This window comes from Talpa occidentalis, unplaced genomic scaffold (assembly GCF_014898055.3).
Source record: "Talpa occidentalis isolate TD23 unplaced genomic scaffold, MPIMG_talOcc4v2.1 talOcc4.17, whole genome shotgun sequence".
Lineage (NCBI taxonomy): Eukaryota > Metazoa > Chordata > Mammalia > Eulipotyphla > Talpidae > Talpa > Talpa occidentalis.
The window spans coordinates 10423266-10448996 of NW_023601754.1; the positions used below are offsets into that span (position 1 = coordinate 10423266).

General features: G+C 42.3%; 2 protein-coding genes across 16 annotated transcripts in view; one reads left to right on the forward strand and one right to left on the reverse strand.

Annotated features, from left to right (window-relative positions):
- Positions 1-22561, forward strand: part of PKD1L3 (polycystin 1 like 3, transient receptor potential channel interacting) — a 77539-nt gene extending 54978 nt beyond the window's left edge. For 6 of the 14 annotated variants that reach the window (XR_008552419.1, XR_008552414.1, XR_008552420.1 and 3 more), the window contains 3 exons: positions 9434-9566; positions 14643-14783; positions 16203-16615. The gene's annotated coding sequence lies outside the window, so the exon portion shown is untranslated. Of the gene's footprint in view, positions 1-2214; positions 2356-2897; positions 3745-9433; positions 9642-9949; positions 9960-13324; positions 13509-14642; positions 14784-16202; positions 16616-22493 lie in introns of those variants that run through there. The other 8 variants (XM_054696972.1, XM_054696967.1, XR_008552415.1 and 5 more) reach the window with 7 other exon arrangements.
- On the reverse strand, positions 3-17391 carry IST1 (IST1 factor associated with ESCRT-III). 2 transcript variants are annotated; one of them, XM_037516055.2, is made up of 10 exons: positions 17294-17391; positions 10032-10134; positions 9427-9607; positions 8585-8672; positions 6112-6195; positions 5640-5750; positions 4760-4963; positions 4063-4146; positions 3027-3072; positions 3-1606 (listed from the first exon to the last, which is right to left on the reverse strand). In XM_037516055.2, the coding sequence occupies exons 2-10, from the start codon at positions 10117-10119 to the stop codon at positions 1404-1406; spliced, it is 1089 nt and encodes a 362-aa protein (XP_037371952.1). In that variant the 5' UTR covers positions 10120-10134; positions 17294-17391; the 3' UTR covers positions 3-1403. The 2 variants fall into 2 exon arrangements, with proteins under 2 accessions (XP_037371952.1, XP_037371954.1); XM_037516057.2 differs by lacking the exon at positions 4063-4146 and having other exon boundaries at positions 4-1606.
- Positions 22562-25731: the final 3170 nt, after the last annotated feature.

Here is a 25731-nt window from a genome sequence, read left to right on the forward strand (position 1 = left end):
AGTGTACTTCGGTCCTTCTGCCTGCTCTGCTCCCTGCTCTGGCTCTGGTGGATTCTCTCACCCTCCCGCGCTTCTGACTGTACCCAGTGCATGTATAAACAAACAAACAAATAAATAAAAATACATGCCTCTTAAAAAAAAAAAATTAAATAAAATACTCTCCACTAAAACCCAAATTGATACCTCATCATTTGAAAATGCAGTAGAGAAAGCAGAGCACAGAATCTTTACTTTTATTGTCACCTACTGAGCTAGAGATACAAACCAATCAAAAACATTAAAGTTGCTTGAAGTGTACAGATATGCTACACAGGAGCCAAAGTCTTACCTTCCAATCCCAAAGCCATCCCTGTGAAGGATGGTCTCAGCTACGGGGGCAGAGGAGCATGTAGGTAACAGTAAGTCTCTTCTATCCAGGAAAGCAATGAACTACTACAGCCACATGGGCACCGAAATCGTATCTGAGATCAATTTTTAAAGGTTCTCTTAATTATAAAGTTTTCAAATGAAAACAGGAACCCCTCTTCTCCTGTAGGCTTTCCAGCTCACTACCCAAGAAACTTGAGTACTTCTATTAAGGCAACTGGAAGCCCACCTTAATCTTGAATGGTGACTTCTGTCCAGTATGTGGCCTGACCTTCCTTTGCCAGTAATCCAACAGAACACGCTATAGGGAAAAACAGGAATTTACAGTGCTGTCCTGTGGTAAAAGGAAAACAGCACTCAAAATAAAGCAAAAGGCCACAGAGGGCTCCCTGAGAATCCAGTAGAACTAAGAGAGGCCTTCAACTTTCCAAATAAACTTTTGCCACTGGATCCAGGTGGGACAGTGCCCTGCAGCAAGGAGTAGTGTATATGTCAGTGAGAGGACCCAGCTTCCAAGAACTGTGACAATGGCTTCCTGAGTCATTTTCTCTCCCATTCCTATTCGAGTGAGAAAATACACAACTTGGCCTTGATTCTCACTAACCATGAATCCCACTCAATAGAGCGGTTTGTTTCTAGGTCTAGAATCTCAGCACAGGGCTGAGACTCATGAAGTGCTCTTCTTCGTTGCCCAGCCACCTTGCAAGCTCTCCCCACAGTGCTTACACCTTCTCACACCCTTCTGGACGGGTGGCGGGATGGGCAAGGAGAGAACCTGGGACCACATGGACGGGAAATGGACAAGCACAGGCGCCAGGAGCTGGCTGCTCCAGCCTCAGAGTGTCCAACCGATAGTCTCTTAGGAGCAACAAAGAACTGGAAAGCAGCAGAATCTGGTAGAGCAGGAAGAGAGCCCAGAAGGAGTGTGCTCAGTGATGGTTAAGAGATGAAACAGAATTTCATGGAGATTCTTTGTTACAAGGAAAAACTGCTCAGTCTCAACTCCCAGAACTTGGACACTGTCTGGTTTAAGAGGCCTATGTTTTCTTTTTCAACTCTTCAAATCTCCGGGAAAGATCATCAAAGTCAATGTCCTCAGATGCTGAGGTATTGGCACCAGCCGACGCAGTTGGTAGTGTGTCTGGCACAGATGGCAACTCTGGTAGCACAAAGTTGTCATAAGATACGTCCACAGGTCTAGGAGGGGGCTTTGTAGAGGCTTCTGGTTTGGGTCCAGGACCTAATTAATTTAGGGTAAGAAGCAGAGTTACAAACACCAGAGAAGTGTCTCAGATCCTCAAAGCCCACAAACCCCTTTGGCAGAAACATTAATTTTTAAAGGTCAAATCTGCAGGACAGTTAAGAGCTACATTCTCTAACTGGAACTGACTCCTAGCTGCTTTATTTCCTATTGGTGAGGAAAAAGTTTCACTTTCTCTTAAGAATTATAGTGCTTAAGACTTGGTACACAGGGATACATTTAAATAAATGGTTCCCTTTCACAGGATATGATATGTATTTCTGGCTTTCTATATTTTACAAGTTAAAATCATTCCCCTCTATATACTGTGCATTCCCATTTCTATGTAAGGTCTAGAACAGGAAAACCTAAACTATAGTTTTAGAAAATAGAAGTGCTTACCTTTGGAGGTGGCTTTTTGGGGTGATGGAAATACTCTCTACCTTTCCTACGGTGGCAGTTACAGGGTATATACACATACACACATATATATAGCAAGTCCGCAAATAATGCCATCTCATTACGATGATCTAATTGCCTATGTTAGAGCTTGGCAAGTGTTGAATGAAACGTCATTCAAGGATCTGCTTTTGTTATGTTTTGCTTAGGTTCTTAAAAACAGACTTTTGGGGCCTCCCCGGTGGCGCAGCGGTTGAGCACTCGGTTGCGAAGCTGCCCGCAACCTCTGCGGTACCGGTTCGATCCCCGGCTGCTCCCAGCCTCCGGAGGAGGGTCCCACATGGCGCGCAGACCTCTCCTGCCGCCCGCTGCTCCCCTCAGCAGTGTACTTCAGTCCTTCTGCCTGCTCTGCTCCCCGCTCTGGCTCTGGTGAATTCTCTCACCCTCCCGCGCTTCTGACTGTACCCAGTGCATGTATAAACAAAACAAACAAACAAAATAAATAAATAAATAAATAAATAAATAAATAAAGCATGCCTCTATAAAAAAAAAAAAAAAAACAGACTTTTGTATCTCAAAACTGCCTCCAATTTTATCTCCCCTCTGGAAGTGTTTTATTTTGAGTGGATTTTTGTGAAGTCATTGAGCTATGTTCATTTATGATTTTTGCCTACTTCTCCTCTTTAACGGTCCCATTTAAAAAAGAGGTATTTCCTGACATAATGGAGGCTGAAGCAGCGGGAGCATAAAGAACTTGAGCGTGACTGAAAACTAGAGTGATGCTGCTAATATAAACAGGAGACTTGGGACTTGCGGGGGCAGGGCGAAGACCGAGAAAAGTCTCTTCTTTGTGGAAGAGGGTAATCCTGAGTTCTGTTCTGCCATACTGCAGGGGGAAGAGGACAGGGTGTGTGGGGAGAATGCCAAGAACAAGAAAACCATCCTGAGGGGGGAACAGTAATGAGAAAACAGCAGCAGAGAGTTCAGCTATGACCCTTGAAGGTTTCTGACTGACACTTACCAACAATCTGTGCAGAAGAGACATTCATATCAGCATTGTCATCAACCTGAAACACAAAGATTGTTACCACAGGAGAATGGTATCACTGGGAAAAATACCAGTACCAAATGTCCCTATGTTTTTCAAAAGCCAAGCAGCTCAGCAGAAGCAACAGAACCTGCTACAAAGAAAACATCCTTCCATCCCTTGTACTTTTCTCTGATATTCCAACCAGAGAGATACCATGCTGAATTCTTAACTGCCAAGCAAAGAAAAAGCTTATAGCACCATCACACCTCTCTTAAATTTGGCACCTTCACCTTCCATCCAGAGAGAAAGAATTAAACCACTCCAAGAACCGAGTACTCAAATGTTGATTATCTTACACCTCATTCCTACAAATAGTTGTGGACAATCCTACAACATGTTGAAAACCAAAACATAAACTTTCAGGTCCAAGATAAAAATCAAAGGAAACACTAATAAGCAAGTTCAGGAACATTGCTATGTTCAGGGCATCTCTGTATGTAATGTCCACAGCATGTGCCTAGTTTGTTTTCTCAGTAAATTGATCAGATGGAGCAGGTCTCAAAAGGCACACATTAGCTGAGGAAACAAGGCTGGAAGAAAACAAGTCATCTAATTATAAACCAAAGCTGTTATAATCACCTACAGTTCAAGACATCACTTCCATATTAGCTGTATATAGTCAGTTTTAACTACAAGATTAAAATATAAACACCAGCTTACTGTGTTTCTGTCTAGTCATTCCAAGAAAGAAAAAGAAAAAGTTAAGTACCCTACTGGAATTTTCTAGGAGATCTGCAGCACCCCTCTGATTCCTGGCTTAACTGCAGACAAAGCATTGCCACCAATAATGCTGCCCCCATCACCACTCCACATTTCCAGGGTAATGGTTAAGCAACATAAGAATCCAAAGCAAAAGGATTGTTGGTACTAGAAGTTGATCAAAATTTTGCCTTCCCTGTAGCCATCATTTTGCTCTCTTCACGGGATTCACTCTCCTGCTGCTTATAAAAGAGGCTGGGGCACTTACAGATTCATATGATGGGGGAGTTGCTGGTATCTGAGGTGGATGAATATTGGGAAAAGTCCCCATTGGCAATCCATTGAAATCTGACTGCAAGAGGAGAAAGGCAATATCAGAAATACTGCCCCCGACTTGTAATTTCTAAGGTTTGTGTATGGACAGGAGAAATACATATATAATATATAGAATATATTATATATAGGAAGACATTTTTAAAAATCTGGAATGCTTCAGATTATATTTGGTCTTTACATATGATCAGAAGGAATCTAGATTTTTAAAAATTTTTTAAATTATTAAATCAATTGCTCCTCTGTCTAAAAGGGAAAAACTCTATTCAGACATTTGTAGTAGCAATGATCATTAGCTTTTCTACAAAGGAAGCTTTTCTATCTAGTAATAAGTGGTTGTTACTCACTTTTCAGAAAAAGCTATTAGTGTTCCCATAACAGATCCCAAAGATGTCCAGGGAACCTATGGATTTTTCGTAGCACCATCTCTCCAGATTTTCCCCACTTCATTAACTACAGTTGAACCAAAAGATTTCCTGTCAATCCCAATCAGTACTAAGTTCTAATACCAAATGTTCTTACTGTTAAATCCTCTTGACAACCTACAATTCCTAAATATATTTACAGAACCAACTCGTCATCTGTTACATTTTCTATACTTTACACCTGTACTGATTTACATGTGTACTTACCGGTCCCTTTGGAAGTGGGTACGAGAAAGGAGTATTTGGAGATGGCATTGGCATTGGCATTGGCATTGGCACTGTTCCATCAGGTCCACCAACTGGTGCTGTGAATCCGCCCCCTCCTCCTCCTCTTCCAGAGCCCCCTTTCTTCACATAATCTGTGAATCCAACATCAATAAGATCTGTCTCTACCCCAGGAGGAGCTTCTGCCTGAGAAAGAGAAAGAAACCCACACTGTAAAACCACACTTCAGGCCAGGTTCCCCAGGAAGGTGTCATGGGACAAAGACCTGTGGAGAAGTGAATGAGGCAAGGCTGGGTGGAGGGAGAAGCTAGGTTGTACCTGCTGCAGTTGTCCTTGACCCCCGCCCTGCTGGACACTCAGCTGTGAATGAGCCACTAGTCACCAACACTCCCAGAAGTTCGGGAAATAATGCTGCTGTCCTAAAGAATGCGTGTGTTTACAGTGGGGGAAAGGTGCCTGAGCAGCAAACCAGAGCATCCCATCAACCTTAACTGCTGCTTGATTATTTTTTTGCTCATCCGGCCTCCTTACACTGTGAGCCTCTGCAGAAAAGCCCTCATTATTATGTGTCTTTGTACTGGCAACTTTTTGTGCAATGTCTGACACATGGCTGGGACCCAATAAGTTTCAGGATCTCATTTGGACTTGGGGTATTTCTTGTTAGAAATATAAGGGAGATTCTCAATTCCTTGAACTTCATGGAAGAACAGCAATAATGAATTGCTTTGTATTTGACTCAAGTTTGTACTTTTTCAGAGTTCTTTCAGTCACCCAAACAAAAATACAAATATGCAAGACATAAACTCCCACACAAACTTGGGTTAGAATATGGGCATTTTCCAGTCTGAAAGACTGGACTTACCATGACCACAGAGTCAGGCTCATAGGGCACATTGTAGTTCTTGGCAATTTCAATCAGGTATCTTTCCACCAGGATTTTGGGTGGGGCTTCCACACTCAGTTTGTGCATTAGCTGTGTAAGTAAAAGACCCACAGTTAATATGAAGCTATACCAACCAGGTTAAGCCTAATATGTCTTACTTCGCTCCTCTCATTTTTAGGTAAATGGTGGGAAAACATGAGGCTCATACCAGTTAAATATTTCTTTTCACCACAAATCACAAGGGACACAGAGGACCTCACAATCAGAGGTACGGGACAGGGGTTAAGTTGACTGCACTGCCCCAGAGAGCCACCATCTCACTCTCACTATGAAATGTGCAGCCTAGACTAACTCCGCCACGGTAGTGGCACCCCCTAGAATCACTGCAGGCAAGAAAAATAACCTGCCTTCACCCTGCCCACTGTTCATGTTTAACAAGTATGTTTGTTACCCGGTCATTCACAGTTCCAATCTGGTTGGTCCTACATAACTTTCCATATTCCTTGCTGTACTTGGCACAGAGCTGATCAGCAACCTATAGAGAAAAAGGAACAGTAAATAAACGTGGAAGCTGTGCCTAGAGAATGCCTCAAGCTTTCAATTCAGATATTTCTCAACCTATGGAGCCACAACTATGTACCAAAGCTATTATGATCATTATAATACGCACTCAAAATATTATATAGTCTTTTACAGTCTCTGTGGAAAAGTCACTATTAAATCATACAACTAATGGTACAAACAGAATGACACTGTGGTTAAGTGCAACCAAGGAAAAGTAAAACATGCTATTAATGGTTTATAGCAGAAGAATCAGATCTGATCAGAAAAGTCAGCTGAGGTTTATGGAACAGTGATACTTCACCAAAATGGAAAGGATAAAGGAGGGGAATGATGAGCACTCCTTGAAAAAGACAAGAGCATATTAAAAGGCCTCTGGCTGAAAAAAAGGGCCAATCATCAAGCCAAAATAAAGACTCTGATGCAGAGCCTGAGGGAGGAATGTGGCAGGGAGAGTAAGGTAGGGTGGTGGTATACCTACCATGTTAGGCGTCTCCTTTCTATCACAGAAACAACAGAAAGCTACTAAAGAGCTTTAAAATAAGGGGGGTAAGGGGAGGTTCCTGGTGGCCCAGGGGTTAAGTCTCTACTATCACCACTGCGGCCTGACAGCTAACCCACATATGGCGCAGCAGACCTCTGTCTCGCCTGCTGCTCCCCTCAGCAGTAGATCCACCTGTTCCGCTCCCCACTCTTGTCTCTGGTGAATCCTTTCACACACAAACACCTCCTCCCCCCCACCCCACCCCCAGCACCTCTGGTCTACACCCCAGTTCTTATATGCATAAATAGATAAAAATAAATCTTAAAAATAAATAACATGTAAATTTTGGTTTCATCTGGAATTAACTTTGTATAAAGTAGTATAAGAGAACTGAAAATGAGAATGAATTTAGAAGTTTATATAAGAATTAGATGCCAAAAGAAAAGAAAAAAAGAATTAGATGCCTTCCCTATGAACTGGAAGAAGATATTTGCACATCAAACATCCAAGGAAGGGCTATTTACCAAACTATATGAAGAACTCAGTAACAATACCAAAAGATCCACTCAAAACAGGCAAAAGACCTAAATAGACACTCCCCAAAAAGACATACAGATGGCCCACAGACATGGAAGAAATGCTCAACATCAATTATAAGGAAAATGCATATCAGGGACTCCCTGGTGTCACAAGGGGTTAAGCTGCAACCTATGAAGCTATCCATAGCCACTGTAGCATGAGTTCGATCCCTGGCCAGGGAACTGACCCATATGGCACAGCAGACCTCTCCTGACTCGCCCACTGCTCCCCTCAGCAGTATATTTCAGTCAATCCGCCTGTTCTGTTCCCCTCTCTGTCTCTGGTGGGTCCTCGCACCCTCCCCCCATACCTCTGGCTTGTACCCCAGTTATTGTATACATAAATAAATCTTAAAAAAAAAAAAAAGAAAATGCATGTCAAAGCCATGAACTATATCATCTCACCCCTGTGAGAATGACCTAGATCAAAAAGACTAGAAACAAGTGCTAGCAAGAAATGATGTAGAGAAAAAGGAACATTCATTCATCCACTGTTGGTGGAAATATAAACTGGAGCAGTCTCTACAGAAAATGGTATGGAGATTACTCAAAAAAATAAAAATGAATATACCATATGATCCAGCAATACCACTTTTAGGATTTACATAAAAATATGAAAACTGTAAATGTGAGACCACTTAAGTACTCTCATGTTCACAGCAACAGAATTCACAACAGTCCAGTCATGGAATCAACCTAAATGCCCATCGATGGATGACAGTAAAGAAATTATGGGGCCTCCCCGGTGGCGCAGCGGTTGAGCGCTGGGTTGCGAAGCTGCCTGCAGCCTCTACAGCGCCGGTTCGATCCCCGGCTGCTCCCCGGCCACCGGAGGAGGGCCCCACATGGCGCGCCCTCTCCTGCCGCCCGCTGCTCCCCTCAGCAGTGTACTTCGGTCCTTCTGCCTGCTCTGCTCCCCGCTCTGGCTCTGGTGAATTCTCTCACCCTCCCGCGCTTCTGACTGTACCCAGTGCGTGTATAAACAAAAACAAACAAACAAACAAATAAATAAAAACATGCCTCTATAAAAAAAATTCTTTAAAAAAAAAAAGAAATTATGGAATATGTACTTGGGGGGCACATGAAAGTTTGCTCCTTAAAAAAATTATTCAAGTTTACAAAACATTATTTTATAATAAAAGGCCCGAAAAGGAAGAAAAAGCAAATATTCAAAATCTATTTCAAAGGCAACTTGAGAAGGGCACAACGCATCTGGTCAAGTAATTAGAAATGATTTATGACAACCAAGCTTTTTAACAAAATGAAAAACTATATCCATCACTGAAACCATATGTACTCACTATTTTCAACTCCGCCACTTCTGACTGGAGTCGAGGAGCAGCCCAGATCAATGTAGACACAGATTCAGCCAGACCAGGATCTAGCTCCCTAAAGGGTAAAAATAAAATTTAACATTCTTTAAAACAAACCAACAAAACCCTAGCATCTGTATTATATGCTTGATAGCCTCTAAAGCCACCTCACAAATCTCACAGAATTCTCACAATAACTCTAGTCTTCCAGTCATTCTCATCATCCTATTTTACTTTTGGGGAATCTCAAACTAAGGGATGAGTCCAAGGTTAAAATTCAGAAAACATATGTGTCAATACCCAAACCTAAGTCTCTGATTTCAGATTCTGTATTTTGTTTTCAACAGTTGTCTATGTTAAGATCAGGCCTTCAAGCAAATAGTAAGAAATAAGGTGGTCTGTAAAGCCCCTTAGTGTTACCTTCCCTTTTTCTCCAATTAGATTGTTGACTCAAAATAGCTCACTTCATTAAAGTTATACAAGATGACTAAATGCCAGACATCTGCTGTATTATATTATGCCTCAAGTAAACAACAATATATTATGCACTTAAAAGCTGCTGACAGGCTAGAGCTCATGTTAAGTGCTCTTACCAAAAAAAAAAGGTGGGGACTGGCAAAGGAAACCAGGTGGAAACTGGCAAAGGTTGGAGATGATAAATGTTTATTACCTTGATTGTGGGGATGGTAGACAGGTGTATGCACATGTCCAAACTCATCAAACGATATATTAAAATATGTATAGTTTTTTCTCTGTCAATTATACCTCAGTGGAGGTATAATTTTTAAAGCTCAATAGAGCTTTATCTTACTTCATACACTTTATCTTACTTCATAGACTGAATGAGGCCAAACCGAGCCAGCAGCAGGTCACAATACAACTCCAGGATCTCCATGGCCTCCACGAGGTAGTCTTCTCGGATAATGTGCTCCACTCGGATCCGGGCTCGTTCATCTTTCCCAGCAGCCAGGTAGTCGGCAATCTCTTTTCTTGCTTTCTGGGCCAGTTCCGCTAAGGCACAAGTCCAATGACAGTCATGCAGCAGCAGTACACTGCGCCCTGGTCTACACATAGACCGCCACCCCCACAGAGAGGAGGAGATATTCCTACTACATCCTTGCTCAGGCTCCCTGAGCAAATCTAATCCTATCCCATCTAGTCTTTACCTTGCTACTTTGTCTAGGTAACACTATTATTTGTGTAGCCAAAAACTTCCACCATATTATTTACTCCACAGCACCAGAATATGCCCCTTTCCCTGAAATAAAGTGATTCGGTCTTACTCACAGAGTGGGGCAGAAATGTATTTAAGTCTTAAAAAGCTATGGGATCCCTAAAACTTTACAGTACTAGACTGAATGAGCAAATATTGGGGTGCTAGACTCCAATGGCATATTTTAGGAAAGAAAATATAAGACAATCACGCAGTACTTACTTTTTTTTTTCTCCAGCAGTTTGAGACGATTTATGACTAATCTCAAATTGACTCGTAAACGCTCAGCTTTAAATCCAGAGCCCAGCATGCTGTGCTGTTCCTCCTGGAAAAAGATAAGCACAGTGACAATTTTCAAGTTACACTTAGTTCAGAAACTAAAAACAGTTTAAAAATAGATTATTTGACACTATAAACCAGAATGGTTTCCTAATGCCATTCTGATATTAAGACATGATCTGGCAAATGACATGACCTAATTCACATTTTAAAGGATCATTTAGGCTGTTGTGTGGATAACTAATTGGGGGATAATAGATAATAATGGAAGCAGGACCAAGACGACTCTTCCTATAGACCACAGAAGAGATGGAAATAACTCAGACTGGGGTAATTAGTAGTAATGGTAACTGAAGTGATTAAACTTGAGATCTATTTTGAAGGCACAGCTGAAAGAACCTGGTGATGAATGAAAAATGAGTATCTATGTATTGGTATAAAAGTGGTCTAACTACCCCAAAAATCTCATCAGGAGTAGTGATGCGATCAAAATTAGATTCAAATTCAAGCATATTCTCACAATTCCTCAAATCCTCCTATCAAGTCTCAGCCTATGGGAAAAAGGTGTTGCCCGAGATCACAGAAATAACATTAACATCTTATGTGCAGAGATACAGGGGACTCTAAAGGGAGAGAAGTCCAATGGACTAAGGTGGCCAACCAATGGTGCCCTGGTGGTAGCTGTGGTATGGTAACACATTTGACGAGGCATGAACCTGTACCTTTGAATCATTTTATTAACCAACATTACACCTCAATTTTAAAAAACAACACTAACAAAAAAAAGAGTTTAAAATTATGAGAGAGAAACAAAGGGTGAAAAGGCCAAAGCGGGGGGGGGGGGGGGCACACTATAAAATCCAACAACAGACTATTTACCGAAGTTTTCACTGAACAGTCAACAAAACCACCCCCTCACCCACAACACTTTAGTGTATACCATTGTGTACTGACCACTGTGCATTCCATTTCAAGATGCACAATTTCTTTTTCTCTCAATTCTGGACAATTTCTATTTCTCTCAATTCTGGATTTGAACTTCAGATCATATAGTGTCCAAATAAAAGCTAGGTCTAACAAAGTACCATGGAACAGGAAAACAAAATTTATGTAAGTTGAAGAACAATACTAGGAACACTGGTACACGTACGCATAAACAGAAAAGGCAGACTATTTTCCTTTAGTGAAATTATCTTCAGAAGACTTTATCCTACATTTAATGTAACCCAGTTTGCAATGGGGCTTGTATGTGTGACACACAATATCTGGATTCATTATACTGAATTATGTTTATCCATTCAGTAAATATTTACTGGGTATCTCCATGTCAGACACTGGGTATATATTGGACCTAAAAAGGCACAATCCTTGCCCCCAAAAGGATATATTATATTGAAAAAAAAGTGGTAACTACAGTACTTTTTGGCAAAGACTAAAATTCTAAAGTGATTCTCAAACAGAAGTGATTTTTACCCCCAAGAGGACATCTTAATCACATACTACTATATGATTTTGCCTTTAAAAACCATAACAAGGACCTCCCCTGGTGGTGCAGCGGTTGAGCGCTGGGCTGCGAGGCTGCCTGCAGCCTCTTCAGTGCCGGTTCATTCCCCAGCCGCCGCTGGCGAGGGTCCCACAAAAAAAAAAAAAAAAAAAACCATAACAAGGGCCTCCCTGGCCTCCCTGGTGGCGCAAGCAGTTGAGCTCTGCACTGTGAAGCTGTCCACAGCCTCTGTAGTGCAGGTGCAATCCCAGCCAGCCAGCGAGAATCCCACATGGCACGGCAGACCTCTCCTTTCTCGCCCACTGCTCCCCTCAGCAGTGTATTTCGTCAGTCTGCCTGTTCTGTTCCCCACTCTGTCTCTGGTGAATCCTCTCACCCTCCCGCACTGACCTGTACCCCGGTTCTTGTATAAATAAATAAATCTTTAAAAATAAAAACCCTAACACTATATATATATATATATATATATATATAGTTTAACACCCTTGAACAGATATATTTTACTGCCTACTACATTGAGATAGGCCCTAGAAATATAATGGTAAGGGAAAAAAGACATAATTACTGCCCTCACCAAGTTTATAGTCTAGTTAGAGAAAGTTACTCACAACAGTAACTACAAAAAAAAAAAAGCAACTGGGGTTAAGTGCCACAAAGAAAAAAATGGTGCTTAGGGATTTATTATTTGTCCTCTTCAGCCAGGTTTGGATATTGTCACAAAGATAAAATATAACAATATTGAGTGGTCTAATAGAGTCACAAGTCATGACAGGAAAATACCAAGATTTTTTTCATCAAAACGATCTGTTATTTGTATATATTATAAAAATAATCACTAAAATCCATCACCATGCATAATTACAAAATTTTCCTGATGAGAATTTTTAGGTTTACTCTCTCAGCAGGTTTCAAATATTAGTACAGGTTAACAATAGTCACTAGTCTCTACATTACATCCCCATGACTTATAGGTGAAAGTCTGTACTTTTTGACTCTCTTCACCCCATCACCCACCCCTTATGTCAGCCCTCTCCTCCTCCTGGCAGCAACCAATGTGCTCTTTGTATTTATTTTTTTTAAAGATTCATTTATTTATGCATACAAGAACTGGGGTACAGGCAAGAGGTGCAGGAGGGTGAGAGGATTCACCAGAGACTGAGTGGGGAGCAGAACAGGCAGACTGACTGAAATACACTGCTGAGGGGAGCAGTGGACGAGACAGGAGGTCTGCTGCGCCATGTGGGTCAGCTCCCTGGCTGGGGATCAAACTCATGCTGCACCTGCTGCAGATAGCTTCACAGTGCTGAGACTTAACCCCTTGCACCACCAGGGAGGTCCTACTTTTTTTATTTATTAGCCTGGCCTTTTTTTTTTTTTTTTTAAGATTCCATATGTAAGTGAAATCATAAAAGTATGTCTTTCTCTGTAAAAGTATGTATTTCACTCAAGCATAATGCCCTCAAGGTCCATCCATACTGTTGCAAATGGAAAGATTGAATTCTTTTTCATGGTGAGAAATATTCCATTGTATATATACACATTTTCTTTTCCCACCCATTCACCAATGGACACTTAGGTCCTGTTTTCTATATCCTGGCTATTGTAAATAATATTTCAGTGATCATGGGGGTACATGTATCTTTCAGAGTTAATGTTTTTGCTTTCTTTAGCTAATCACTCACTTAAAAGTGGAAGTTGTTTTTAATTGAGGAACCTTCATACTGTTTTCCAGAGTGGCTGCACAGAATGAGGACAAGTAGGGCCTCCCTGGTGACGCAAGGGGTTAAGCACCGCACTATGACGCAAAACACAGCCTCTGCAGCATGAATTCAATCCCCAGCAGGCCAGAGAGAAACCCACATGGCAAAGCAGACCTCTCCTGTCTCGCCTGCTGCTCTCCTCAGCAGTCTGTTTCGGTCAGTGTGCCTATTCTGCTCCCCACTGTCTCTGGTGGATCCTCTCACCCCCTTGCATCTCTGGCCTGTGCCCCAGCTCTTATATGCATAAATAAATCTAAAAAAAATTTAAAAAAAAGAATGAGGACAAGTAACATAAAAAATAACTATAAGAGCAACAACAATTACAACATAAACCCTGTAAAAGGATTAAGAACTAGTGATTGCAATTCTACTTCTCAGTGTCCTATCTTGTTGACATTTACTGAACTACAGCTATTTTTACTAGTGTAAGACCATTATGTCACACATTGTTCAGAAGCTTCACGTGCCCTTCTTGGATCTTTCCAATCCCTCACTTTACCAAAACCCTTAATATTGGCACCAACAAACTCATCTAGTTCCTTGCTTATCACTCAAATGGATGAGTCTTCTAAAACTGAATCATCTCTCCATTCTGGGTAAGAGAACATGTAAAAACCATAGATACAGACGTTATTCACATTAAGGGAGGAGGGAACTGCTCAGGACTGCTGCCCAAAATACAGTCATGTGCTGCCTATGACATTTTAGCCAACTATGGGCCTTATACATGACTAGAGTCTCTATACATAGCCTGAACGTGTAGTAGGCTATTAATATCCAGGTTTGTATAAGCACAGTTGGACATTCACACAAGAACAAAATTGCTTAACAATGCATTTCTCGTAACTGTGTAAGATGCCCAAAAGTAGAGATCCTGAAAAGTCTACCTAAAGTAGCTAAACAACAACAAAATAAAAAAACCCTAAGGTCCTAAGAAATCAGCTTTAGAGTTTGTACCTCCAGTAGTACCAAGTGAAGAGAGAAGAAAATAGTCAATAGTGGCTAGAATGATACTCATATACTGGGAAATTTTTGTATCTGAAATTTATTTTATCTTGAAATTTTATTTTTTTTCCAAGAAGGTATATGTACTGTGAAACTACAGTCCTAAGCTTGGGTGTTAGAATTATACAATCGTTATAATACAACCTGAGCAATGGGTTGTACTATAATACACCATGCGGCACCTCATTTCAAGGGTTATACCAGGGAGGCTGTGGTGGCAGATGTTTGGTTACAACACTGCATGGTATCCTGGCCTGTTAGGTGCTATCAACCTCCTTCTTCTAGGTGGTAGCAATGACCCAGGAGGCTCTAGTGAACATTACTTCCATTCTGAAGCGCATGAATCCTGAATCAGTATCACATCCAACCTGATGACACGACAGATGACCCCTCATTCATGTCTATACCAATGATCTGGTGATGTAGGTAAGCAATGTTGCCAAGCATGAATAAACACAGTAGGTATTCTCAGCTACTGTCCCATTTGGGAGCATAAAGGTGAAGGTTTTCTGCCATGCCAAACAACTTGCTGAAAGGTTTAACTGGCTTGTGGCATTGGCCTGGATCAGCCTTGCTGTACCTGGCACCAGGTACAAACCTAGAAACCCATTTAAACAAAATATTAGCATAGAAGGCGATATACTTTTATACTTTTTATCCTTGTCCTCCCTCCTGGTCAATGAGAGAAGCTACGTTTTGGTGTACAACAGCCACTCAGCTAACACTCTTCAGAGTATAAGGTACACTCCCTTGTAACACATATCTGCCAGTTGGCCCAAAGCACTTTTCAACAAGCTCATGGGCACCAACTACTTTCTTCCCAGCGTGAATAGTCTTATGTTTGATGAAGGACTGGGTTGTCATCCTGACATGCCAGCGAGTCATGAAATCTTGGCCATCAGGTTAATGCCATCAAGCTCCTGAGATCAACCTCAGCGCATCAAGTTTTGCAAGACTTGGAATGAGGCAAAAGCCCTGCACGTTCTTATTTGGGTCCCTCTCACTGGCAGACTGTTCTCTTTGAGGTTTATCTGCAGTGGGAGACATCCATCTTTCTTCCCCTTCTGGGATGTTGTTGCCTGCTGGCAGAGCAGACGCAGAGGTTGGCAAAGCCATCTCAAAGTTAGAGGCCCTCCAGATTAGATTCTGGCTTGCCTCTGCAGACCTTGAATATTTTTTTCTTACAAAATAAGTGATATGAACAGATTTAGGTATGACTACCATATTGCAGTTATGAAGACATGACATGAGTAGAAACAATCTAGAAGGCATTTCCAAAGCAATATAGTCAAATTCTTAAAATCACTTATAGACTGCCAAGTTTACTGTATTTTCACACAATAAACTGTAGTCAGATACTCATGGATGAAACTAATCAAGACAGAAAACTTAATGAAAGACCAAAAGCATCAAGTACAATGCACAAGTACAGGTTCTAGAATTCAGAGGTTTTCTTGAAGAGATTAGAAACACTGAAATGTGTGGGCATTATTAAAGTATCTTTGTTTTTCAATAAAATTAATGTATAAAACATAACTGAAATTCACAAGTTCTACTTTTTACTAAAAATGCTTCTTCAGGCATATCTTTAAAGTTGTAATAATGGACGTTGAGCGCTATTGAATCATTTTATCACTTAATAGCTGGTATAGTCTTTTTAACCATCTTTTAATTATAACCATCTAAAATTTCCTAGTAATAATCTTTTTATTAATTCCCAAACCTTTTGACAACTGTATCATATAAACAATGCTGACATTAGTATTCATGTGCATACTAATTTTTCTGCATTCTCAGTTATTTTTATTAAATTACCCGGTTTTGTTTTGTCTTTTTCTTTTGAAGTCAGAAGAGACTACATGTAATTGGGACTTGATTCTGGTGACTTTAAAGGAAAGAGAACTTAAATAAAGTAGACTGAAGTTGGGGATTCTGAACATTTAGAAACCAGCGGCAAAAAAAAAAAAAAAAAAAAAGAGAAAAAGAATGAAAGCAACTAATTCGGATAGAACAATAACTAAACGAGGTAAGTGGGTGACTTTAAAATGTAACACTACCGCTGAGATGGCACGACATCCTTACACTCTCACAGAAGGGTATCACCAAGTCCTCCCATCCTAGAGGGTTTCTAGAAAACCACAGAATCAAGATTCTCCATGCACTTTGGCTTGTGGGTACAAACATAAGCGTAACAGGAAAAAAATGACGACTCCCCAAGAGCCTTGGGACCAACTGTCAGTAGTTACTGCTACAGGAGAGAGCGGCCGTCTCTCGCCTCCACCTGTCATTAAACCAACGCTCCGGATCCCGGGCCCCGGAAAACTTTCTGCAGGTCGAGTGGCAAGTCCTCGCCTCCAGCACCCCGAAGAGGGACGGGCTCGGGCCGGGGCCTCGGGCGCCCCTCGAGACGTCCCGGCAGCCCAGCAAGGGTCTGGAAAAAGGCAGAGGCCGCCGCCTGCTTCGGCGAGAGGAATGGGCAGAAACTGCCTCCAGCCGACCTGGGCCCGCGTCCAGGCGGCTCAGAACCCGGCTCGGGAGCCGGGGGCGGCGCGCAGATCCGGGGGGGCCCGGAGGCCCCGGCCTCCAGAAGTCTCTCCGGGCCGGAGACGCGGGGCAGGGGTGTCGCCGCCGCAGGAGGAGGCCGGGCTCAGTCACCGACCGGCGCCGGGGCCCGAGCAGCGGCGCCTCCGCCCCCGGGGAGAGACGCCCCGGAGCGGGGCCGACAGCGCCAGGGTCTCGGCCGCCGCGCCCCGCCCGCCCCGGACTCCAGCCCCGCCGCGGCCCGCCGACCTGGCCCCACGTCCCCCACCCCTTTCTTTCACTAGCCACCGGGGGCGGCCTGAACCCCGATCGCTAGCCCCAGTGGAGAGCGTCCCCGTCGGAAGCGCAACAGGGAGAAAAGCCAAGGCCCCGGACGCCGAGGCCGCCGCACTCACCCGCGCGAGCAGGCGCACCACCGGCAGAGACGGGCCGAGGAATCACAGCTCCGCACCCAAGATGGCGGCTCCGTCGGCCTCAGCACAGCCGGGGCGGGCGGAGGGATCCGCGGGGCCCAAGGCAGCCACGCCCTGCTGCGCAGGGATTGGCTGCGCGGCCGCCGCTCCCGGGATTAACCTCCGAGGGCCCCGGGCTTCCGCTCCCTACGGAGCCGGCGCGGCCGGGGACTACTTCCCGCAGCGGAGGTGCGAGGTGTGACGCGTCACGCCCCGCCTCCGAGTCACCTGGAGGGGCGCGGCCCGGGCGTCTCCGGCCCGGCTCGGGGCGCCGTGGGCTCCGGGCTGGCCTGGCCGCGCGGCTCCGCGCCGGGTATCCTTGCCCCGCAGGGCGCCAGCCCCGGGGAGGCCGCCCCCAGCACTGCCCTCCGCACGCCCGGAGGCACCCCCTGAGTTGTGCCCCGGCCCCTCGCTCGGCTCCACCCGCCCGGAGCATCCCCGATCCTCTCCGCGCTCCGGGAGGGGCGGCCGGGCGGGTTTCGGCCTCTCTCCGGGAGCGCCGCGGCCTCGCTGCTCCTCCAGCTGCCCGTGCGGCCGGGGTGTGGGGGTCGGTGTCCGCTGCCCTCAGCACCGCGTGCTCGGGGACTCACCCTTGGCGCGGGGCTCAGGAAACTTTTTCATTTGGTCACCTTTGTTTCTAAAACTTGAAAACCCTTTTCAGGCCGCCCTGGTGGCGCAGGGGGTTAAGATGCAACCTGTGAAGCTGTTTGCTGCCTCTGCAGCACGAGTTCGATCCCCCGCCCAGGGAGCTACCCCCATGGCTTGGCAGACCTCTCCTGCCTCGCCCGCTGCTCCCCTCAGCAGTGTACTTCAGTAGATCTACCTGTTCTGTTCCCCACTCTGTCTCTGGTGAATTCTCTCACCCCCTACACCTATGGCCTGTACCCAGCTCCTGTATGCATAAAAATAAACCTTAAAAAAAAAAAAAAAAAAAAACTTGAAAACCCTTTCCTCAGCACAGCGTTGGAAGGGGCCGCCTACCCACCCCGCCCTCCCCTCCCGTGTAGACAACTTGTCTTCTGTGACCAGATCGTGGTTCGCTACTTTGTGATGGGGGGAGGTTTTACAAGGATGGAGCGGTGTGTGGTTTATACGCATTTAGAAATACTGTGTCTTTTTAACCACTTGCAGTATTTCTAAATAAAACTAGATTTCGGAACCTCAGAATATACAGTGTTGGGTTCCTTTCGAGGGTCTGGTTTCGGTCAGTGTGTGAGTGTAGCAATTGAGTCTGTTCCGCACTAAGATAATGGGTTTGTTTGTTTGTTTGTTTGTTTTTAGTGAGGGTGTCTTGCTCGAATTTAAAAAGCGTAGACACATATTAACCAAGTGTAATGTGTGTGTGAAGCTTATTTAAACAATTTAACTATAAAAGACATGTTTGAGGCAATTTGGGAAATTAGGTTATGGTCCAGTATTATGATACCAAACAAGCGAAGAATTGTTATTTTGTTAAACATGGAAATTGCATTGAGATTTTGTTTTTTAAAGTTCACTTTTAAAGTTCACTTTCAAATTTTTTTTTTAATTTTTTTTTTTCAATAGAGGCATGCTTTATTTATCTGTTTGCTGGTTTGTTTGTTTGTTTTGTTTATACATGCACTGGGTACAGTCAGAAGTGCGGGAGGGAGGGTGAGAGAATTCACCAGAGCCAGAGCGGGGAGCAGAGCAGGCAGAAGGACCGAAGTACACTGCTGAGGGGAGCAGCGGGCAGCAGGAGGGTTCTGCGCGCCATGTGGGACCCTCCTTCGGTGGCCGGGGAGCAGCCAGGGATCGAACCGGCGCCATGGAGGGCGCGGGCAGCTTCGCAACCCAGCGCTCAACCACTGAGCCACCGGGGAGGCCCAATTATATGTAAGGTTTAATGAGATGAAAGGCCTGGGTAGCATTCTCCAAAACATTAATTTTTTGAATGTATTATTCCAAAATTTTGTTTATCTTTTAGCAAATACAACAAGGATAATAATAGGAACTCTGTTCAGTAAATGTGCTTTTTACGCTTAATATATTCTGGATATGTTAATATATATAGATCCACATCATCTTTAACAATGGAAATAGAGTATTCTATTATATAGGCACAGGATTATTTAGCCAATCCCTTATTCATATTTCAGTTGATTCCAATAATGTCATGTGGTGGGCCTCCCCTGGTGGCGCAGTGGTTAAGTGCTGGGCTGAGAGGCTGCCCGCAGCCTCTGCAGCGCAGGTTCGTTCCCCAGCTGCTGGCGAGGGTCCCACACACAAAAAAAAATAATAATGTCATGTGGTATGGTGAATACCCTTCTAAGAATATGTGTGCAGACTTTCAGATTCTTTTTTAATGCCAATGGTGGCATTACTAAGTCAGAGGTTATGCATATTTAAAACTTTGATACCCATGTTGAATTGTGGGTCGAATTGTATCCTCCCCAAATTCGTATTTTGAAGTTCTTGAACCCCAGAATCTCAGAATGTGACTTTATATGGACATATGGTCCTTTTTTTTTTTAAGATTTATTTATTTATACAAGAACCAGGGTACAGGCCAGATGAGCGGGAGGGTGAGAGGATTCACCAGAGACAGAGAAGGAAGCAGAACAGGCAGACAATCGAAATTCATTGCTGAGGGGAACAGCGGGCTGGACAAGAGAGGTCTGCTGCGCCATGTGGGATTCTTCCCGGCCGGCCAGAATTGAACCCACACTTCAGAGGCTGCGGACAGTTTCACAGTGCTGGTCTCAACCACCTGTGCCACCAGGGAGGCCCTGGAGACAGGGTTTTTAACAAAGTTAAAATGAGATCATTAGGGTGGGTCCTAATATAGTATGGGACTGTGTCCCTATGAAAAGATAGAATTTGGAAACACACCCAGAAAACCATGTGAAAATGAAGCAGAGATCACGGTGGTGCATCTACTAGCCAAGAAAAGCTAACTATTGCCAGCAAGGGCCTCACTGGTGGTGCAAGGGGTTAGGACGCAACCTATGAGGCCATATGCAGCACGAGTTAGATCCCCCCCGCCAGGGAGGTGACCCACATGACGCAGCAGACATCTCCTGCCTCGCCTGCTGCTCCCCTGAGCAGTGTATTTCAGTCAGTCTGCCTGTTCTGTTCCCCACTCTGTCTCTGGTGAATCTTCCCACCCCCCCCCCATACCTCTGGCCTGTACCCCAGTTCTGGTATGCATAAATAAATAAATCTTTAAAAAATTAAATATTGCCAGCAAACCATCAGAATCCAGGTGAATGGCTTGGAGCAGATATTTCCTCACAGGCCTCAAATGAAACTAAATCTATTGAATCTTGAATTAGGACTTCTAGCTTCCAGAACTGTGAAATAATAAATTTCTGTTTTTTAAGCCCTCCCTCCCCCCCAGTTTGTGGTACTTCGTTCTGGCAGTCCTAGCAAACTAGTACAACCCATTATTAGGCTTCTCTCCCAAAGAGTACCATTATCTTCCTAGTAATAATATGTAAGAGTGTCCATTTCCTCACATACCCCAACTTCAGGTCTTATCAATCTTTCTAATCTTTTTGAAGCTAATCGAAACTATTTTTAGTTCGCATATCTTTAAACTTTAGTGAGATGGACTATCTTGTAAAATAGTATGTTCTTGATAGTCTTTTACCCATTTTCCCAATGGTACAAATAAACTTTTAAAGCCAAAACTTAAAGTAATTCATAAACATAGCAAACCACACACACACACACACCAATAAAAAAGATGTACAATGAAAATTAAGTCTTCCTCCTCTGACCTTCAGGCCTTCAGGCCCTCCCTCTAGAAGTACAATAACCATTATTACCAGATTCTTGTGTCTCTGAGCAAGTTATTTTATCTCTCTGTGGCTCTAGAAACAATGCTGCAATGACTAAATATTTAGTTGCATGATTTGTACTCAGTGGGAAAGTTCCCAGAAGTAAAAGAACTGGGACAGAAAGTAGGTATATTTTTAATGTTAATAAGTATTGCCAAATCACACTTCAAAGAGGAAGTATCAATTTATACTATCACCAGCAATGTAGGAGTTTCTATTTCCTCATGCTCTCAGTGGCACAGTATGTTTAGATAACTTTTGGAATCTGACATTAGTGCAACCTTGTTCAGAGTAAAGACAGGTGAAAAGTGTCATTAAGCCCATGTTCTGTTAGAAATGACGATACATTTAGAAAAATTCCTTCCTACTCAACAGTTGCTTGAACTCAGCAATCAGCCCCTGTGTCCTATCCTGAATATTTAAATCCTATATTTTATCTACTGTGAATTGTCCCACAACCAGGCAGTTATCTAAAACATTGTCTCTGTCCCTGGTTGAACAGACCAGTTTCATTCAGAAGCTAAACATAATCCAAAATACAAACTTGACTCACACTATTTACTTGAAAATCCTGTTTTGCTGTTAGGATAAAAATTAACCCATAGCATTTCTTTGCCTAACTAACCAGTAACTCATTTGTGTGTGTGTGTGTGTGTGTGTGTGTGTTTATAATGAATGGCTGTAACTAAAACCTGACATGGTGTTGGAACCCAACAGAGTATGAGTTCTTAACAGGCCTGCAGGTCAAAATCAGCCTGGTTTTGTATAGCTCCACTAGCTAAGATTGGTTTTTACTTTGTTAATAGGTTGTGAAAACAAAACAAAATGAAGAGAAGGAGAATATGTGCTAGAACTCTTACATTGCCCACAAAGCCTAAAATATTTACTATCTGGTCCTTTTGAGAAGAAATTTGTAGACTTCAGAAATAAAATAGGGACTGCTCTGGACATCTTCCCAAAGCCTAGGAAAAAAAAATTAAGATAATATTTTAGAGTACCTCTGGAGTTTATTTTTTAAAAAGATTTATTTATGTATGCATATAAGAACTGGGGTACAGGTCAGAGGTGTGGGGGGGGGTGAGAGGATTCACCAGAGACAGAGTGGGGAACACAACAGGCAGACTGACTGAAATACACTGCTGAGGGGAGCAGCGGGCGAGGCAGGAGAGGTCTGCTGCGCCATGTGGGTATCTCTCTGGCTGCCCCAGGATGCAGAGGCTATGGATAGCTTCACCATGCTGTGCTTAACCCCTTGCATCACCAGGGATGCCCTACCTCTGGAGTTTATTAATAGCATTAATTAAAGCTATAGACAAATAACTGTAATGCATTTCATCTTACAGGGTACTTAAAAGCACATCATCCCCATTGAGGCTCACAACATTCCTACGAAGCAGGAATAGGTAAGAAGTGATTATTAGTTTTAATAGGGGGAAAGTGAACTTTAGAGCAGTAAAGTGACCAATCCAGGGTCAACAGGAGCAGATCTTAAAAATCAACATCATTGACTTTGAAGATATTTCCATAATAATTTGAATCCTAGTTTTAGCTTTAATTAGTATATATTGAGTTTAATCAATACAGAAAAGAGAAATGTATTAAAATACAATTTACTGTGAATAGGGGTGATATACAGAAATTAAGAGGTCTCAGATCAGTTTCTTTCATGACATTTATTATCATTGTAAACACCCTAGAAAACAAAAATTTTCCATAAGTGAATTCAAAGGAATAAAGACTTACAACCATAGATTGTAAATATAAACTCAAAGGTTTATACTATCTCCTTAAAAATATGAACATCTTATCAAGAATATACATATAAATCAGCAAAAAACTGAGAAATCCATAAATAAACCCATGTATTTATGATCAATTGATTCTCAACAAAGATACCAATACAGTTTAATGGAAAAAGAATAGACTTTTTAACAAATTGTTCTGGGAAAACTGGATAACTACATGCAAAAGAATGAAGTTGAAACTTACTGCCTTGCACCATATAGAAAAATTAACTCAAAATGCATCAAACACTTAAATATAAGAGCTAAAACTGTAAAACTCGTTAAAGAAGCCATAGGTGTAAATCTTCATCGCAGTGGATTAGAAGATGGCTTCCTAGATAACACCTAAGTCACAAGCTACCAAAGAAAAAATACATAGGGCCTCCCCGGTGGCGCAGCGGTTGAGCACTGGGTTGCGAAGCTGCCCCAGCCTCTGCAGCACCAGTTCAATCCCCGGCTGCTCCCCAGCTACCAGAGGAGGGTCCCACATGGCGCACAGACCTCTCCTGCCGCCCGCTGCTCCCCTCAGCAGTGTACTTCGGTCCTTCTGCCTGCTCTGCTCCCCGCTCTGGCTCTGGTGAATTCTCTCACCCTCCCGCGCTTCTGACTGTACCCAGTGCTTGTATAAATAAATAAATAAATAAATAAACAAACAAATAAATAAATAAATCTTTTTTAAAAAATAAAAATAAATAAAATTCATATACATAAAACTTTGGTGCATTAAAAGACAACAGAAACTTTTGGTACATCAAAAACTTCAGTGCATCATCAAAGTGAAAAGACAGCAAAAGAAAAATTTTGCAAGTCACATATCCACTATATTAAAGTAAAGGAACTCTTCACAACAGTAGAAAAAATAACCCAATTTAAAACAAGTAAAGGATTTGTATAGACATTCCCGAAATGGTCAATAATCACATGTGAAGATATTCAACATCCTGAGTTGTCAGGGAAATGCAAATCAAAGCCACTGTAAGATAGCACTTTATACACACTGTGAGGTCTATAATGAAAAAGACTATAGCAAGAGTAGCCAGGATATAAAGAAAATGGAAACCTAACACGTTGCTGGTAGGAATATAAATAATGCAGATATCTTGGGAAACAATTTGGCAGTTCCTCTAAAAGTTAAGTATAGAGTTACCATAGGATGCAGCAATTCAAATTGTACACAAATGTTCATAAAAACATTGTTCCAAATTGCCAAAAAGTGGGAACAACACAAGTATACAACAATTGATGAATGGAAGTAAAATGCAGTATATCCATTCAATGGAATATTATTTTTGTTTGTTTTTTCTTTATTATTATTTTTTAAATTTTCTATATTTTTACATCATTTTTCATTTTTGCACAATGTATGCATTTTCATCTAGATTATAGTCCCCATGCAATTCCCACCCCTCTTGTTTTTATCCTCCTCCCCTCAGTGTGTCTCTGGTTTATAGTTGCTTATTGATTTTGATTTTTACTTTATTATATCAATGGAATATTATTTGGCCATAAAAAGTAATGAAGTACTGATGCATGCCACAGCATGGATTTACCTTGACAACTTTATGGGAAGTGAAAGGAACTGAGCACAAAGGCCCCAACATTGTACGATTCTATTAATGTGAACCGTCCAAAACAGGCAAATATATATTTGCGTGTAGATAGAGAGAGAGAGAGAGAGTCAGAAAATAGACTAGTGGTTGCCAGGGACTGGGAGAAGGAAGAGGGGAAAGTGACAGCTAATGGGTATAGGATTTCTTTTTGGGGTGATAAAAATGTTTTGGAATTAGATAGTGGTTACATTGCATAACCATGTGACTATATTAAAAATCACTGGATTATACTTTAAAAGGGTGAATTTCATGCTATGTAAATTATAGTTTAATACAATTTTTTTAAATTAGGGTCTTTAAATTACCCTCCAATTACTACTGTAAAGTTCTAATGAGGTCATTGTAAAACCCAATAAATAAAAAAACAGATTAGGATGATATTTCAGGGGAAAGTTAATACAGTTGAAGTGGCAAAGTTAACAGTATGATTCTGTGATCTGGTTTAACCTTAAATCACACCTCAGAGGTATTAACAGAGCACAGTAAGTTTATAAGAACAGCATTTTTTTTTAATTTATTTTTTTTTATTTTTATATTCCTCATACAATTGCAACCCCCTGATTTTGACCCCAATCCCTCCTTTCCCCGCCCTCCCTCGCCCCGCAAAGTGTGTCTCTGGTTCATAGTTGTTTGTTGATTTTGATTTTTTCTTTCTTATAGTTATTCTTTTTCCTGGTCCCTTATTTAAGTTTTCTAGATTCCTGTTATGAGTGAGGCCATTGGGTATTTTTCTTTTTCTTTCTGGCTTATTTTGCTGAGCATGATCCCTTCCAGCTCCATCCATGTTGCTGCAAATTGCATGTGTTTATCTTTTTTGATTGCTGAGTAATATTCCATGGTGTATATGTACCACTTCTTCTTGATCCAGTCATCTATTTTTGGGCATTTGGGTTGATTCCAAAGCTTAGTTATTGTAAATTGTGCTGCTATAAACATAGGCGTGCAGGTGCTCTTTGGAATTAATGTTTCTGTGTCCTTTGGGTAAGGAATAGCATTATTATGATCCCATTTTATTAGCAAATCAAGGAGATAGAATAAGCTTTGCACAGTAAGTTAGTGATGAAACCAAGACAGTTCACTGGAGGCGCTCTCCTAGAGCTTTCTCTGCTAGCACCTTTAATGCTGAAAGTGCCAACTTTAAATTAATGAAGTCATATTGTTATTTCTCTTGAGGAGTCAAAACTCAT

Bases quoted from the DNA above. Each gene is read 5' to 3' on its own strand.
- IST1 (XM_037516055.2), bottom strand. From the start codon at position 10,119: ATGCTGGGCTCTGGATTTAAAGCTGAGCGTTTACGAGTCAATTTGAGA. The intron at 6,196-8,584 runs GTGAGTACATAT...TTTTCTCTATAG, and splicing joins AAGTGGCGGAGTTGAAAATA to GTTGCTGATCAGCTCTGTGC. The intron at 4,964-5,639 runs GTAAGTCCAGTC...TCTCTTTCTCAG, and splicing joins AGCCTGACTCTGTGGTCATG to GCAGAAGCTCCTCCTGGGGT.